The following is a 14,997-nucleotide window of genomic DNA, read 5'->3' as shown; positions in this document are numbered from 1 at the left end:
AAAATGCATTCAGGAAAAGAGGGGAAGGGAGAAAATTGGTGAGGAAAGAGAAAAAAAGATACAATGGTCAAACGCAGATGGCAGAACAATTGGTGGAAGAACATAAACAACTCTACCAGGAGAGTGGGTGAGTCTTAGTAGCATGTCATAGGCTAAAGTTTCAGGTTTCCTTGACGTCAACACTGTCTCAAATTGTGGAAGAGTTTTTGTTAGTTGTCCGCAAGGCAGCTACACCCTCTAACGTTCACATTATTGCAGTGTTGGCTTGAATAGTTGGATGGTTTAGGAAATCCTATTCAATCAGCCAAACTATCACAAGTTTATTGGCAAGTTATGTTCTTGGATGTGTTGCTGAGAAATTCAGGGGAAAAGGAAATAAATCCCAGCAACACCCAATGTACCCAACTCCAATCACATTATTATTAATAAACACCTGTGAAAGTTCTGAGTAGGGGGCAATTGGAAGGGGAGACAATAAGGCATTATGAAAGAAATTCAAACCACGTATCAAAAGCAGATTTTCATGCCAACTCCAAATCTTCTGTCTGATGCGTGTACTGTAGATCTCCTAGGAAATGGGAGAAACAACAGGCAAAGGTCAGAATCCTGTTTGAGAAAAAGGATAAGCAGTTTCATGCCTGGACGATGAGTATAGGAATAATAAATACAAGCTCAACAGAGCAAGAGCTTTCAAGGGTGTTGGGGCGTAACCAACTGTTCAGCTTTTCCAACACAACTTATTCTTCAGTTGCTTTTTCTGTATGTCAGTCCTCTTCTTGTTTGTAGCAGTTAGAGTAAGCACCATAATTTTGTTATTTTTCCAATTGTAAAGACCTCCCCTAGCTCTCAACATGTACAAGCAATGGAAGACATGATGTTGTTGTGAGATATGTGTGCTTCAGGCATTTAGTGTAAGTGTTTTGTGAAGTACTTCATCTGTTAGGAGTTGTCAATGATTTGTACCCATAGGAATGAGGTGATGGTGGCTTAGGTTACTCGTAAAAGAGTTTTAGCACAGTTTTAGTTTTGTGGCAATCCACAGTGGCAAAACAAATGAGATCAGATATAGCCAGAGAAGATGTTCTGAGGTGAGGTAGCTATGCATGATGTCAGTGGAAAGAATTCGCATTTTAAACTGCAGTACTTTATAGGAAACAAGTTTTAGAAGGTTAGGCACAGTGTAGCATGTATGCAGCTGTTTTCACAAGATCAGCTACAGATAACACGTTAAATAATTCAGGGCTGAGCACTCATGAATTGATGAAGTTCTGTTTATACATTACTTGCGAAACTTCCATCAGCTCTTGAGGATCTGCTCTGTTTCTTCAGCGCTGGCTAGTGTAAACATCTCTGCACTGTTTATCAGGCTGTTAGATTTTGCTTTCACCCCTAGATTTTTGCATGAATTCCTGCTGAAAATTCCAGTCGCATGTTCCTACACCTGTAAAAGGAGGTTAGGTGACATCCAAAGTGTCAGGTGAAGGGGCGCTCGCTCCTATTTTTAAATTGATTTCACAAACATTCTGCGAGGTGTTCTGAACTATGTTTCTCTGTGTTATTAAGAAGTCCAGATTGTAATGTTGTGGAAGTGAAACAAAACAGAACAAGGCTGCAAATGCCCAGCAGGCTAGTCAACTCCTGACGGAGGAGAGCAGGTCAAGGGTGAGACCCTTCATCGGGACTTACATTAGGGCTCTCATCCAAAAAAAAAACCTACCTTTTCTCTTTCAGATTCTGACTGGTCTAATGTGTATTTCTAGCATTTGTTTTTGTTTGTAGTGTATTTTTTTATGGCAGAGTGTGCCATTTCTTCATGCCTTCTGAGTAAAATGGCTTGACTGTGGCTTGTATATTCTCTGCAAATGAGCTGTGTAGGTTTTCACATAATTGACAAAACAACAACATTTAGCTTTTGCTATGCCTTGCAATTCTGTGGAAAATTTTCTATCGCACGGCTACCAACCACAGGAAAGTCACCGAGCTATTCTGGTGAGAGTGCATTGCAAGAGAGAAAAGCAGTGATGTACCCTTTTGGTGAAAATGGCAATACATGGGGCTTTGTAACAGTTCATTTGTCCAGTAGCCAACAGCAGAAGAGAGATTTGGAAACAGCTATTTGTTGCTTTCTTAGCTCTGTAGTCATTGATAAATATTCTGATTGGCTCCTTTCCGCTGAAATGCAAGTAGTAGTGTTTGGGTCTGGGTAGATCCATAAAGGTAAAACCTAACCCTAATTACAGAGGAATTTCATGATATTGAAGGATCATTTCTGAAATGTGGTGGGAAGCTATGAATTACGAGTGTTGAAGCATTTGTATTGTGATTTTAAAAAAAACCAAATATAATTAAATATATTTCTAGATTACTACAACAACAACAACTTGTATTTATATAGTGCCTTTAACGTAGTAAAACGTCCCAAGGCGCTGCACAGGAGTATTTTGAGACAAAAAATTTGACACCGATCCACATAAGGATAAATTAGGGCAGGTGACCAAAAACTTGGTCAAAGAGGTAGGTTTTAAGGAGCGTCTTAAAGGAGGAAATTATAATTCCGGGCTGAGCACTCATATAAAGGAGGAAAATTATTATAGGGCTTGTTGGGGTGGATGCTGGGGGAATGTTTCCCTTGGCTGGGGAGTCTAGAACCAGGGGCCACAGCCTCAGGATAAAGGGTCGGCCATTCAGGACTGAGATGAGAAGAAATTTCTTCATACAGAGGGTGGTGAATCTTTGGAATTCTCTACCCCAGAGGGCTGTGGAGGCTCAGTCATTGGGTATATTCAGAACAGAAGTCGATAGATTTCTGACTAGTAAGGGCATCGAGGGATATGACGATAGGGCCGGTGAATGGAGTTGAGGCAGAAGATCAGCCATGATCTCATCGAATGGCGGAGCAGGCTCGAAGGGCCGAATGGCCTACTCCTGCTCCTATTTCTTATGTTATTATGACAGAGAGGGAGCGAGGCGGAGAGGTTTAGGCAGGGAATTCCAGAGCTTAGGGCCTTGGCAACAGGAGGCACGGCCACCAGTGGTTGAGCAAATCTTGTATTCCACCGATCTTTGTAGCCCATTCACTCCACACTTCTCAGATCTTCGGCAATTACAGAACAAATCTCTTCATTTCCCACAGTTCCCATGTTTTGCCTCCACAATTTGCCCTCTAAATATTAAATTGTACAACTTTTTTTGTGCTCAAGTGCTGGGAAATGGAATGCTTTCCTACTCTGTCGACATCAAGTGGCCCTAAGTCAGGTGTAGCACAGCCAGATGTAGACTAAAGCCCCTTGTAGTTTGCACCCATAGTAAACCTCAACTCCAAGCTCAGAAGACCACCCCTACTTGTACCAGAGTGGTATTTGTTCCATTTCTCACACCAATCACTCTGAGGCATATCTGAGAGACATTGCCATTTGGTGCCAAATTAAACGCAGTTGTGTGCTGCAGACCTACTAGGAATTGGGTTGAGACTGACCAAATGCATTTCACATAGGCTCCCTATAGCCAGCAGACAGAGGAGACTTTCAGTCCATCAGTCTGGGCTGGATTTGAGCCTAGGTCCTAGAGGTGAGAGGCCAGTATCTTAGTGAATTACAGAATTTTTTGGCAACAAAAGAACCATTCCATTACCTGTCACTGATAATATTACATAGGATTACATAGGATATATGTCACAGAAACAGGCCATTCGGCCCAACCAGTCCATGCCGGTGTTTATGCACCACTCGCACCTCCTCCCGTCTTTCCACACCTATCAGCATAGCCCTCTATTCCCTTCTCCCTTATATGCTTATCTAACTGCCCCTTAAATGCATCTATACTATTCGCTTCAACCACTCCCTGTGGTAGCGAGTTCTACATTCTCACCACTCTCTCGGTAAACAAGTTCCTTCTGAATCCCCTGTTTGATTTCTTGGTGACTCTCTTATATTGATGGCCTCTAGTTTTGCTCTTTCCCGCAAGTGGAAACATTCTCTCTGTATCTACTCTATCGAAACGTTTCATGATTTTAAAGACCTTTATTAGGTCACCCCTCCGCCTTCTCTTTTCAAGATAGGTATACCTTCTCATTTCTGGTATCATCCTTGTAAATCTTCTCTGCACCCTCTCCAGTGCCTCCTATACACATTTTATAATACGGCGACCAGAACTGTACACAGGGCTCCAAGTGTGGTCTAACCAAGGTTTGGTGCACGTTTAGCATAACTTCTCTACTTTTCAATTCAATCCCTCTACAAACATATGAGCCAATTATCCTGGCTTTTCCTCCCCAGGAACACCTGGGCGCAAAGGTCGGGAAAAAGGAGAGGACGACCCAAGATACTGATTCTCTACCCCTTTTATATGTCTCAGGCTTTCTGGGGTGGTGGAACTGGGCCTGGGTCTGCAATAGGTGCATGCCAACAATGGCATACAAGTGAAACGGGAGGGGGCATTCCCGGCCGCCCTCTTGGATGTACACTGCGGGGCATCCAAATATAGAGGCAGCCCCTAAAATACTGGCAATTGGGCTTGCACCAGGAAGCCCCCTCAGACAGGGGTGTGTGAGGGGGCCAGCAGTAAGCTGAAGAGGAGCCCCAAGGTAAATTTTTCAAATATTTTTGATCCGCTGAACAGCAGATCTTTCGGGGGCTTCTGGTTGCTGGAGTGCAGCTGAAGGCCAGGAATACAGCCTCAGGCTTCAGAGGCCTGCAGCTGGATTACATCCTCTTCCCCCTTCAACTGACACTGAGCCTGGATGTGTTTCTCCTGTGAAGCATCAGCACGGGGTGGGGAGGAATCAAGGAAAAGTCATCCCCATTGTCGCTCATCCTGCCAGAGTAGCAAACTAACAGAATATGTCTGACGTAAGAAAACTACTAGGCACTTGGTCTAAGCGTTAAACAAAGCTTTAATCAACTGTTTTACAACATGGAGGTCTAGTTGTGTCCTTCACTAGTTCCTGTTAAGAATGTCCTGAGCAAGCTGGGCCCATGCCCGAGTATTTATGGACAGTGCCACCAGCAGGCCGCCCAGTATTATTTCATAAGTCATTTCCACATGAATTCATGTCAATGTCTTTTTGTTATAAAAGCAGAAAATGCTGGAAATACTCAGCAGGTCATGCAGCATCTGTAGAGAGAGAATCTTTTTGTTGCTCTATTCAGAGGCGTTGCCTTTGTTAGTTATCTTGCTCATGTTGCATTTGCCACTGACATTCAACTAAAAGGAAAAAGAAAGACTTGCATTTATAGAGCGCTTTTCACGACCACCGGACGTCTCAAAGTGCTTTACAGCCAATGAAGTAATTTTTGAAGTGTAGTCTCTGTTGTAATGTAGGAAACATGGCAGCCAATTTGCACACAGCAAGCTCCCACAAACAGCAATGTGATAATGACCAGATCATCTGTTTTAGTGATGTTGATTGAGGGATAAATATTGGCCAGGACACAGGGGAGAGCTCCCTGCTCTTCTTCAAAATAGTGCCATTTGGTCTTTTACATCCATCTGAGAGAGCAGACGAGGCCTCGGTTTAACGTCTCCTCCGAAAGGCGGCACCTCCGACAGTGCAGCACTCCCTCAGCACTGCGCTGGAGTGTCAGCCTAGATTTTTTGAAATGATCGATCACAAAATAATACTAAAAGCAAGTTAACTCTTTGGTAGAAATTTCTACCAAGGTGAAAAAGAAGACCGATTACAGGTCCATTTTGAAAATGATAAAACGGTACAAATTTTCAGTGCATTTTTGTAGTTTTACCTAATGTGCAGCTCCAGCAATTTGGAGCAAAAAAATGTTCTTGGGTGTCATAAGAAAAGGTACTCTGAAATTCAGGGGCCCTTTTCTAACATCAGACTTTTTTTTACCTTAAGTTTTGGATTCATCGTCTAACCTGGAAAATTATGTTTTCAATTTCAGGAATTTACTTGTTGGACTTGATCTATATTGACTCTGCCTATCCAGCATCAGACAGCATCATGGAGACTGAGCAGAGGTCCAATCAGATGAACAACATTTTGAGGATCATTTCGGATTTACAAGTTTCATTCAATTGTGGTCTGTATTCAATTTTTGTTAAGTTCCTTTTGTTTAAATAAACCTGAATCTGAGTTAAATGGTGACAATATAAGCACAGTTTTAATATGCTTAGAATTGCTTACATTACTTACTTGGCTAATTGGCGTTCTGGGGTAGATTTTTTTCACCCACTGCCTGGGTGGTAATCCGGCAGAGTGCATCACCCGCCTGATTACAATTCTAATTTTTAAATTGCTGTTTTTTCTTCTCTCGATTTATATTTTGCATTCGGTTAACATATTCAGATTTTTTTTTTCAACAATATTCTCCACTCCTGTCCTTTCTCGAAAGAGTTGGCTTCTCACTGGGACATGGTACCAGTTAGCTTATGGGCAGCTAGCTTCAAAGTGGGTTTTCACCTATCCTAGTGGCAGAGGTACATTTTTATTATTTTACATGCGCGAGGAGCAGTAATAAAATTGATGAATCTTGCTACGAGAACCGTACTCTAGTCATGCATGCATTCTACATACAATAAATCAGTTTGTTGTTCTAGTTGGACCATGCCTCGCTTAGAGTGCTTTTCAGTCCGCCTTCCGAAAAGACAAGGAAACACACTTGGCAAAACATACGAGTTTAGAACAACCAATACATACAACAAGGGTTCAATGCCTTTAATCCACACTTTCGTCTGGGCTTTTTTCTTCCCTCCCACATGGCAGCTGTCCATCATTCTGCCAGCGCCATTCACACTTCATCTTGAGCCATCCTTTGTTCCTTTACCTGTCCCATCACCACCACCTCTGGCGTTCAATATCTCTTAATGTCTCTTAATCTCTCCTGCCTTCCATCCTATCACTGACCTTCCCTTTTGTTCTTTCATCCCCTCACCCTTTTCCCAGCCCCCAACTTGCTTTTTTTCTAGTTCTGACGAAGGGTCATCGACCTGAAACGTTAACTCTGTTTCTCTCTCCACGGGTGCTGCCCTGGCCTGCTGAGTTTTTCCAGCCTTTTCTGATGTTATTTCAGATTTCCAGCACCCGCAGTATTTTGCTATCGTGTACGGGTTCAATGCCGTAACCCACATGGCCCGCTATTGTTTGACTAGATATTGGGCAGCACTGAGGATTGTGGTGGATGCGAGGTCCACTTAGTGACCATTGCCGCTGAATCCAAGAAAATGCCCGGTGCAAGATCTGCAATGTTCATAATAGTGACATTCGGTGTAAAGGATAATAATTTAACCTGGCCCCCTTCACACAGCTTTCAAAGCACAACAGATTCATATGGACGTTGCTGTAACGCCAGTTTTAGAGCCAACTGTTTTCTTTGTGTTAGGTTTCCAGTTGAATTCTCCATTGAATTTATTGCACAGCTGTTTGCGCATTGTCATTTCTGCCGTCTCTCCCAAGGGCATTGACTCAAATTGGAATCCCATATCCCAAATGCGGGCAGCCCTCCTTACTGAGTTGGCCATTTCTCATGTGTGTAAGCCTTGACGTGAGTGTGCTTGCAGGCTGATCCATCCTATTCTCATCCCCCATCTGTACAAGCAGACATTCTCACTGGGCTCGGACTGGGAACCCAGGTTGATGTTGTCTCGCCCCCCCCCCCCCCCCCCCCAACCTCCCCCTGCTTTACTCCAGGGAAACCAAGGCCAGTCCCACCTCAATTGAGACTAGCTAACTGAACACAAGACTGGTCATCAACCTGGGGCTTTTTAGTTTGTACGGGTCAGTAGCACACCAGATGCTGCATTTATCCACGCAGTAATTGGGAGAGCCAGGAAACACATTTTAAAAATAGGTAATGAGAAGAAATGCGGAATTCAATTTAATTTTAGAAAAACAAATGGCTGAAGGCGTTGTCTGGTGTCGCACTGTGCCATACAGACCAGAAGGTCGTACAGGAATCCCTCCCCAACCGTGGGGAATACATCCCTGAAAACCCCCGTGGTTAGTAAAATTGCGGTTGGCAAATTCAGTATAAATGTGTATAAACACAATAAAAAAGAATATAAAAAGCATAAAAATCCTGTTATTTACCTTACTCCTAAATTAAAAACTGCGGATATGCGAATTTCACTGCCGCGGTTGGCAAAAATTGTCGCAGAGAGGAAACCGAGTATACGTGAAATCCGCGTATGGCAAAACCGCGGTTGGGGCGGGATTCCTGTACTGCCCTTTATAAAAAGAAAAATGTAGTGTTATGATGTCAATCCTCGTTTAAAAGAATTGTAGTTAGCATTTGCAGAAAATGTATTGTGAAGGATGTGTGGTTTGTGTGCTCTGAGACAGGACCGACCTCTGAGACAGGACCGACTACTTATACAGCCGGTGCTGCTGCAATACAGACACTGTTTTGTTGCAGGATGAGCAGGAAACATGCACTTGTGTTGCCTGCCTATTTTACCACGGAAGGTGGAATCAGCAAAGCTCTTTTGAGCCATGAGCCTGAACACCATTCATGGAATGTGATATACCAACCTCCTGTACTGCAAGTGTGGTTTCTACCGATTGAAAAGAACAGATGGAACAATCTAATGGGACAATCCTCTATAAGCAGAGCATTGAATGGCGGTACAAGAGGCTGCCAAACTTTTAAACAAAAAAGTAAATGGAAGTTACGTGTTCAGTTATGCTGCAGATAGCAGAAGAAATAGGAGCAAGAGTAGGCCATTACGCCCTCTCGAGCCTGCTCCGCCATTCAGTAAGATCATGGCTGATCTTCGACCTCATCTCCACTTTCCCGCCCTATCCCCACATCCCTTGATTCTCTCAGTGCCCAAAAACCTAGTGATCTCTGTCTTGAATATACTCAATGACTGAGCCTCCACAGCCCTCTGGGGTAGAGAATTCCAAAGATTCACAACCCTCCGAGTGAAGAAATTTCTCCTCATCTCAGTCCTTAAATGGCCGACCCCTTATTCTGAGACTGTGACCCCGAGTTCCAGACTCACCAGCCAGGGGGAAACAGCCTCTTGGCATCCACCCTGTCAAGAATTTTATACATTTCAATGAGATCACCTCTCATTCTTCTATACGGCAGAGAGTACTGGCCCGTTCTACTCGATCTCTCCTAGGGCGGCCCTCTCATCCCAGGAATCAATCTGGTGAAGCATAAAACAACACTGATGTAATATGGTCTCTGGGAGGTACATCCATGCTTTAGAGATTGGTCAGTAGCAGCTGCTCCTCTCTCATCAGCACGATCAACTTCTCAGTGGGACACCCCGACCCAAACTGCGGTATCGTGGCCACGTTAGTTTTCCCAAGTTGTGGATTACTCATAAATCTGTCTCTCAGCTGACGGACGGAGAATTGTAATGATGCATTTTTTGAAGATGGAAGAAGAATTTTAACAGCCCTTACTGACGTGCTGAGGGAACAGCTGAGTTTTATTATAACTGTTATTTGAACAGTGACGACATTATTTATCCAGGCAGTCATGCCGAATGGTCAGCTTTGGCTGTTCCAATTACTAAGTCATTACTACAGCTGAATAACAGCCGTTACTTTAGGTGGCTTTGGCTGGAATGATGTTCTAGTGTTTGGCGATAGTTATTAATATCCTTAACCCTTCAGCAACAATAACTTTATTAAGAAAACACATGTACTTTACCTAGGCCTATGGATTCAGCCTTCACTGTTGCACATTACAGACTGCGGACACTGTACCTTTTTCCAGAGTAAAATGCTGAAGTATTTGAAAACAAATTAGCAATGTACTCATTTAAATATAACCTGTAGTCAGCCTTGTCTTGCTTGGAGTTGGCTGTCTTGAGTGCGAGAGGCTGATGTTTGAGCCCTTTATACTACGGGAAATAGAAATACAAACTCTCCCAGAGCAAGTGACATTTTTTCCGGCAGTGCTCAACTCTTAATTTCTATGATTGCGCAAACCCCTGTGGCGATCCATAAGAAGCTGAAAATGCACAGCAGGTCTGACAGCATCTAGAAAGTGAAAGGACAGGGTAGTGCTTCAGTTAGAGGTCCCAAACCAGGGTAATGCTGCTGATGAAGGTGTCCGCCCAAAACGTTACGCTGTCTCTTCACTTTTCAAATGTTTCGGGTGGGGAATTTTTCAATCAAAATGTTACCCTGACGAAGGACGTCTGCCTGAAGTGTTGCCCTGCCTTTCCGCTTTTCACATGTTGGCGGGCCAGCTGTGTATTCCCAGCATTTTCTGTTTCTATTTCAGATGTTGCCTAGTTTTTTTTTCTTTTCCTCATTTTTTTTTTGGAGGTGCCTCTGAAGTAGCACACACCCTGCAGCACACCAGGGATCTCCGCACTAACCGGGTTTGGGGAGAGCTAATGGCCCAGAAATTCGGGTCGGGGGCTTCCCACGGGTGCAAGCCCCCGACCTGCACTTACTTTGTGCGCCGGCCGTTGAGCTGTAGGGCCCCGTGGAATTCCGATCCGGGGCCTGGTCCAGCTGCCGGCGCGCAGTGCTTGTGTATCCCAGGGGCGCAGTTAGTTCGATGCGTCCCCTGGGATCATGTGGGCCATGGGGAGCCAATTGGAGCAGGGAATGCTCCATTATAAATACTACGGCCCCAAAATAGCACTAAACCTTCAAATATTTTTTTTTTTAAATCACATTTTTTAAATAAACTATAAATTACATGAAATAACTATTTTAAACAATAATTTAAATTTTTGAAAAAAGTAATTTTATATTCTAACGGGGCTAAAAATAAACTTACCTTGCTTTAAAATATTTAAAAATAATAAACCTGTGGAAAAAATGTTTTAATTTTCATTAATTCACCACTTACCTTGTAAAAAGCAGGCCTTACACCTGCTTTTTATATTTCTAAATTCTGCAGACTTACCCTCACGGAAAAACCTGTTAATAAAAAAAAACTAAGTTTGATGCGCACGTGCAGCCTCCCCCGCGCACGCGTTTGACCTCTGAACCTCTTCATTCAGAGGAACGGAAGTGCCGGTTTCCCGTGCATGCGCAGTGCATGCAGGAAACCGGCACTTCCATCGGGCCTACGGGTGAGTACCCCGTGCGTACTCACCCGTGGAGACCCGAATTTCTGGGCCAATAGAAACAGCTGTACAGGGTAGCTCCATTCCTAGCCCAGTTTATACTGCAGCACTGCTCTCCTGTGCTGACCTCCCTCCCACATCAGGGAAGTCCACAGCCGGGAAAGTAAGGTCATGAATGGAATTTTCAAGCAACTGCACGTGCAAAAGTCTTCCAGTGTTGCTGCTGTTGGCTCACCTGCTGCTCAAGTGTAAATGCGTTGCACTCGGAATGTCATCAAGCCCATCAAATTGTAGAATCTCTTTCCACTGGAATGTTTCTGCAATAGAAATGGGAATTCCATTTGGGGAGGGGGGGGGGAGTTCCCAATTTTAGGCCTGTGAATCTAATTAGCAGTTAGTCCATATTTTAGCAGTGGGTTTGTATGTCTTCCCCAAAGTGGATTCTAACACTCTCTCACTTTACTCAGATAATTTTCTCATGCTCAGCGCCAACGACCACTTCTGTAAGTGAGCCTTCACTCCCTACAGGCCTGACTTTAATCACCCAATATCTGGTCATCGTCCAGGGATTGACTAGAAATCCATGTTACTGTAATAGCTCTGTGAACTGACACAAGCCTTCTCTTGTTCTCCTCACCTGAGGATAGCAGGGTAATAGACACTCTATCAGATTGTGATTTAGGCTAGAAACTGAATACGGTTTCTTCAACTAGACAGTAGCAAACAGTCAACAAAGCAGATTTGATCTGATTGCAGAATTGCTAACTTCTACCTTCCTAAATACAAAAATAATAAAAGGCACGACGCTTTGCTAACTCTCTGGAACCTGGACCAGTGTCCAGAATACAGGTAGACTACCCTTTATCCGAACTTCCGAAAGCCGAAACCCTCTAAAAACCGAAGGTTTTTTCGTTCAGCGTAAGTCGTGCGCACGACATGACCAGAGTGGCGCACGACTTACGCTGAGCAGGGCAGAGGGTCACTGAGTTCCCTCCTGGGTAGGAGATTGCAGGCCGAGCCGGGCAGTGTGAAGGAGGTACCGGGAGAGTGAACCCAACAATACAGCGGCCCGTCCGATAGCTGCAGCGGCCTGTCCGATATTCTTTTCTCCCCGACCCCCCGCCGACCCCCCACCCTTTCGGATAAGGGATAGTGTATCCTTTATCCGCACTTCCGAAAACCGAAATCCTCTGAAAACCGAAAGTGTTTTCGCTCAGCGTAAGTCATACGCACGATGCCGACCCCCCGACCCCCCGCCGACCCCCACCCCCGACAAATTTCTCAGTCTTATAAAATACCTTCCGAAATCCGAAATTTTCCGAAAACCGAAACACGGCTGGTCCCGAGGTTTTCGGATAAAGGATAGTCTACCTGTATAACTATTATGTGTGGTTTCATTTCACTAACACAGATTTTTTAGACATCCATTTCTCTCGATGAAGGTAAACTATCCCTCCTCATCCTTCTTGACCTGTCTGCAGCCTTTGACGCGGTTGACCACTCCATCCTTCTCCAACGCCTCTCCACTGTCGTCCAGCTGGGTGGGACTGCACTTGCCTGGTTCCATTCTTATCTATCTACTCGTAGCCAGAGAATCACCTGCAATGGCTTCTCTTCCCGCATCGTTACCTCTGGTGTCCCCCAAGGATCTATCCTTGGCCCCCTCCTATTTCTCATCTACATGCTGCCCTTTGGCGACATCATCCGAAAACACAGAGTCAGTTTCCACATGTACGCTGACAACACCCAGCTCTACCTCACCACCTCTTCTCTCGACCCCTCCACAGTCTCTAAATTGTCAGACTGCTTGTCCGACATCCAGTTCTGGATGAGCAGAAATTTTCTCCAATTAAATATTGTGAAGACTGAAGCCATTGTTTTCGGTCCCTGCCACAAACTCCGTTTCTTAGCTACTGACTCCATCCCGCTCCCTAATATCTGTCTTAGGTTGAATCACACTGTTCGCAACCTTGGTGTCATATTTGACCCTGAAATGAGCTTCTGACCACATATCCATGGCATAACCAAGACCGCCTATTTTCACTTCCGTAACATTGCCCGTCTCCATCACTGCCTCAGCTCATCTGCTGCTGAAACCCTCATCCATGGCTTTGTTACCAAGTTTTGGTCATCCAAAACTCGGCTGCCCATGTCCTAATTTGCACCAAGTCCTGTTCACCCATCACCCCTGTGCTCACTGAGCTACATTGGCTCCTGGTTAAGCAGCAGCTCGATTTCAAAATTCTCACCCTTGTTTTCAAATCCCTCCATGACCTCGCCCCTTCCTATCTCTGTAATCTCCTCCAGCCCCACAACCTCCCGAGATATCTACGCTCCTCTAATTCTGCCCTCTTGAGCATCCCTGATTATAATCGCTCAACCATTGGTGGCCGTGCCTTCTGTTGCTGAGGCCCTAAGCTCTGGAATTCCCTCCCTAAACCTCTCTGCCTCTCTACCTCTCTTTCCTCCTTTAAGACGCTCCTTAAAACCCACCTCTTTGACCAAGCTTTTGGTCACCTGTCCTAATTTCTCCTTATGTGGCTCGGTGTCAATTTATTTTTTGCCTTATAATACTCCTGTGAAGCACCTTGGGATGTTTCACTACACTAAAGGCGCTATATAAATACACATTGTTGTCGTCGTCAACGATGATGACCAAAGCGTTTTACAGCCAGTGCCGTACCTTTTGAAGTGGAGTCACTGTTCTAATGTAGGAAATGCAGCAGAACATAAGAACATAAGAAATAGGAGCAGGAGTAGGCCAATCGGCCCCTCGAGCCTGCTCCACCATTCAATAAGATCATGGCTGATCTGATCCTAACCTCAAATCTTCTATCACTCTGCATCCACCCGAACCCATGTGATCTCCCGGGAGAGGCGAAAAACCAGATAAAGACCCAATGGCCAATTTGGGAGAAAGAAATCTGGGAAATTCCTCTCCGACCCATCTAGGCGATCGAAATTCTTCCAGGAGATCACTCTGTCCCTATATTTTCTACAGTACTTACCTTCTGTAAAGGCGATCTCCACCCCAGCCAGGAACAGGAATAAAACCATCTCCTGAAATCTAACACAGAATTAGAACACAGTAGGAGCAGAACCAGGCTACACGGCCCCTGGGCCCACTCCACTACCCACAGGGCCATGACCATTCCGAACCTAGACTCATGTCCAATTTCCTGCCCGCTCCCCATAACCCTTAATTCCCTTTACTTCTAGGAAACTATCTATTTCTGTTTTAAATTTATTTAATGATGTAGCTTCCACAGCTTTCTGGGGCAGCAAATTCCACAAACCTACCACCCTCTGAGTGAAGAAGTTTCTCCTCATCTCAGTTTTGAAAGAGCAGCCCCTTATTTTAAGATTATGCCCCCTAGTTCTAGTTTCACCCATCATTGGGAACATCCTCACCGCATCCACCCGATCAAGCCCCTTCACAATCTTATATGTTTCAATAAGATCACCTCTCATTCTTCTGAACTCCAATGAGTAGAGTCCCAATCTACTCAACCTCTCCTCATATGACCACCCCCTCATCCCCGGGATTAACCGAGTGAACCTTCTTTGTACTGACTCGAGAGCAAGTATGTCTTTTCTTAAGTATGGACACCAAAACTGTATGCAGTATTCCAGGTGCGGTCTCACCAATACCTTGTACAACTGCAGCAATACCTCCCTGTTTTTATATTCCATCCCCCTAGCAATAAAAGCCAACATTCCATTGGCCTTCTTGATCACTTGCTGCACCTGCATACTAACTTTTTGAGTTTCGTGCACCAGGACCCCCAGATCCCTTTGTACTACAGTACTTTCCAGTTTCTTGACATTAAGATAATAACTTGCTGTATGATTTTTCCTGCCAAAGTGCATAACCTCTCACTTTCCAGTATTGTATCCCATCTGCCAAATCTCTGCCCACTTACTTAGCCTGTCTATGTCCCTTTGCAGGTTTTTTATGTCCTCCTCACTCACTACTTTCCGTCCCATCTTTGTATCATCTGC

The 14,997-nt window shown here is 44.5% G+C and overlaps 1 protein-coding gene across 6 annotated transcripts in view; it reads left to right on the top strand.

The window, feature by feature from the left end:
• ralgps1 (Ral GEF with PH domain and SH3 binding motif 1) overlaps positions 1-14,997 on the top strand; it is a 905,396-nt gene that overhangs the window by 641,548 nt on the left and 248,851 nt on the right. For all 6 annotated transcript variants that reach the window (XM_085965598.1, XM_085965599.1, XM_085965594.1 and 3 more), the window contains one exon: positions 5,898-6,035. In XM_085965598.1, the coding sequence (XP_085821724.1) occupies positions 5,898-6,035 (138 nt within the window). The remainder of the gene's footprint in view (positions 1-5,897; positions 6,036-14,997) is intronic.

The sequence above is a fragment of the Somniosus microcephalus genome, chromosome 23, assembly GCF_052327205.1.
Source record: "Somniosus microcephalus isolate GS21.2 chromosome 23, FLI_Smic_1.0, whole genome shotgun sequence".
In the NCBI taxonomy this organism is placed as follows: Eukaryota; Metazoa; Chordata; class Chondrichthyes; order Squaliformes; family Somniosidae; genus Somniosus; species Somniosus microcephalus.
This window is presented reverse-complemented; position numbering and strand designations above follow the sequence as displayed.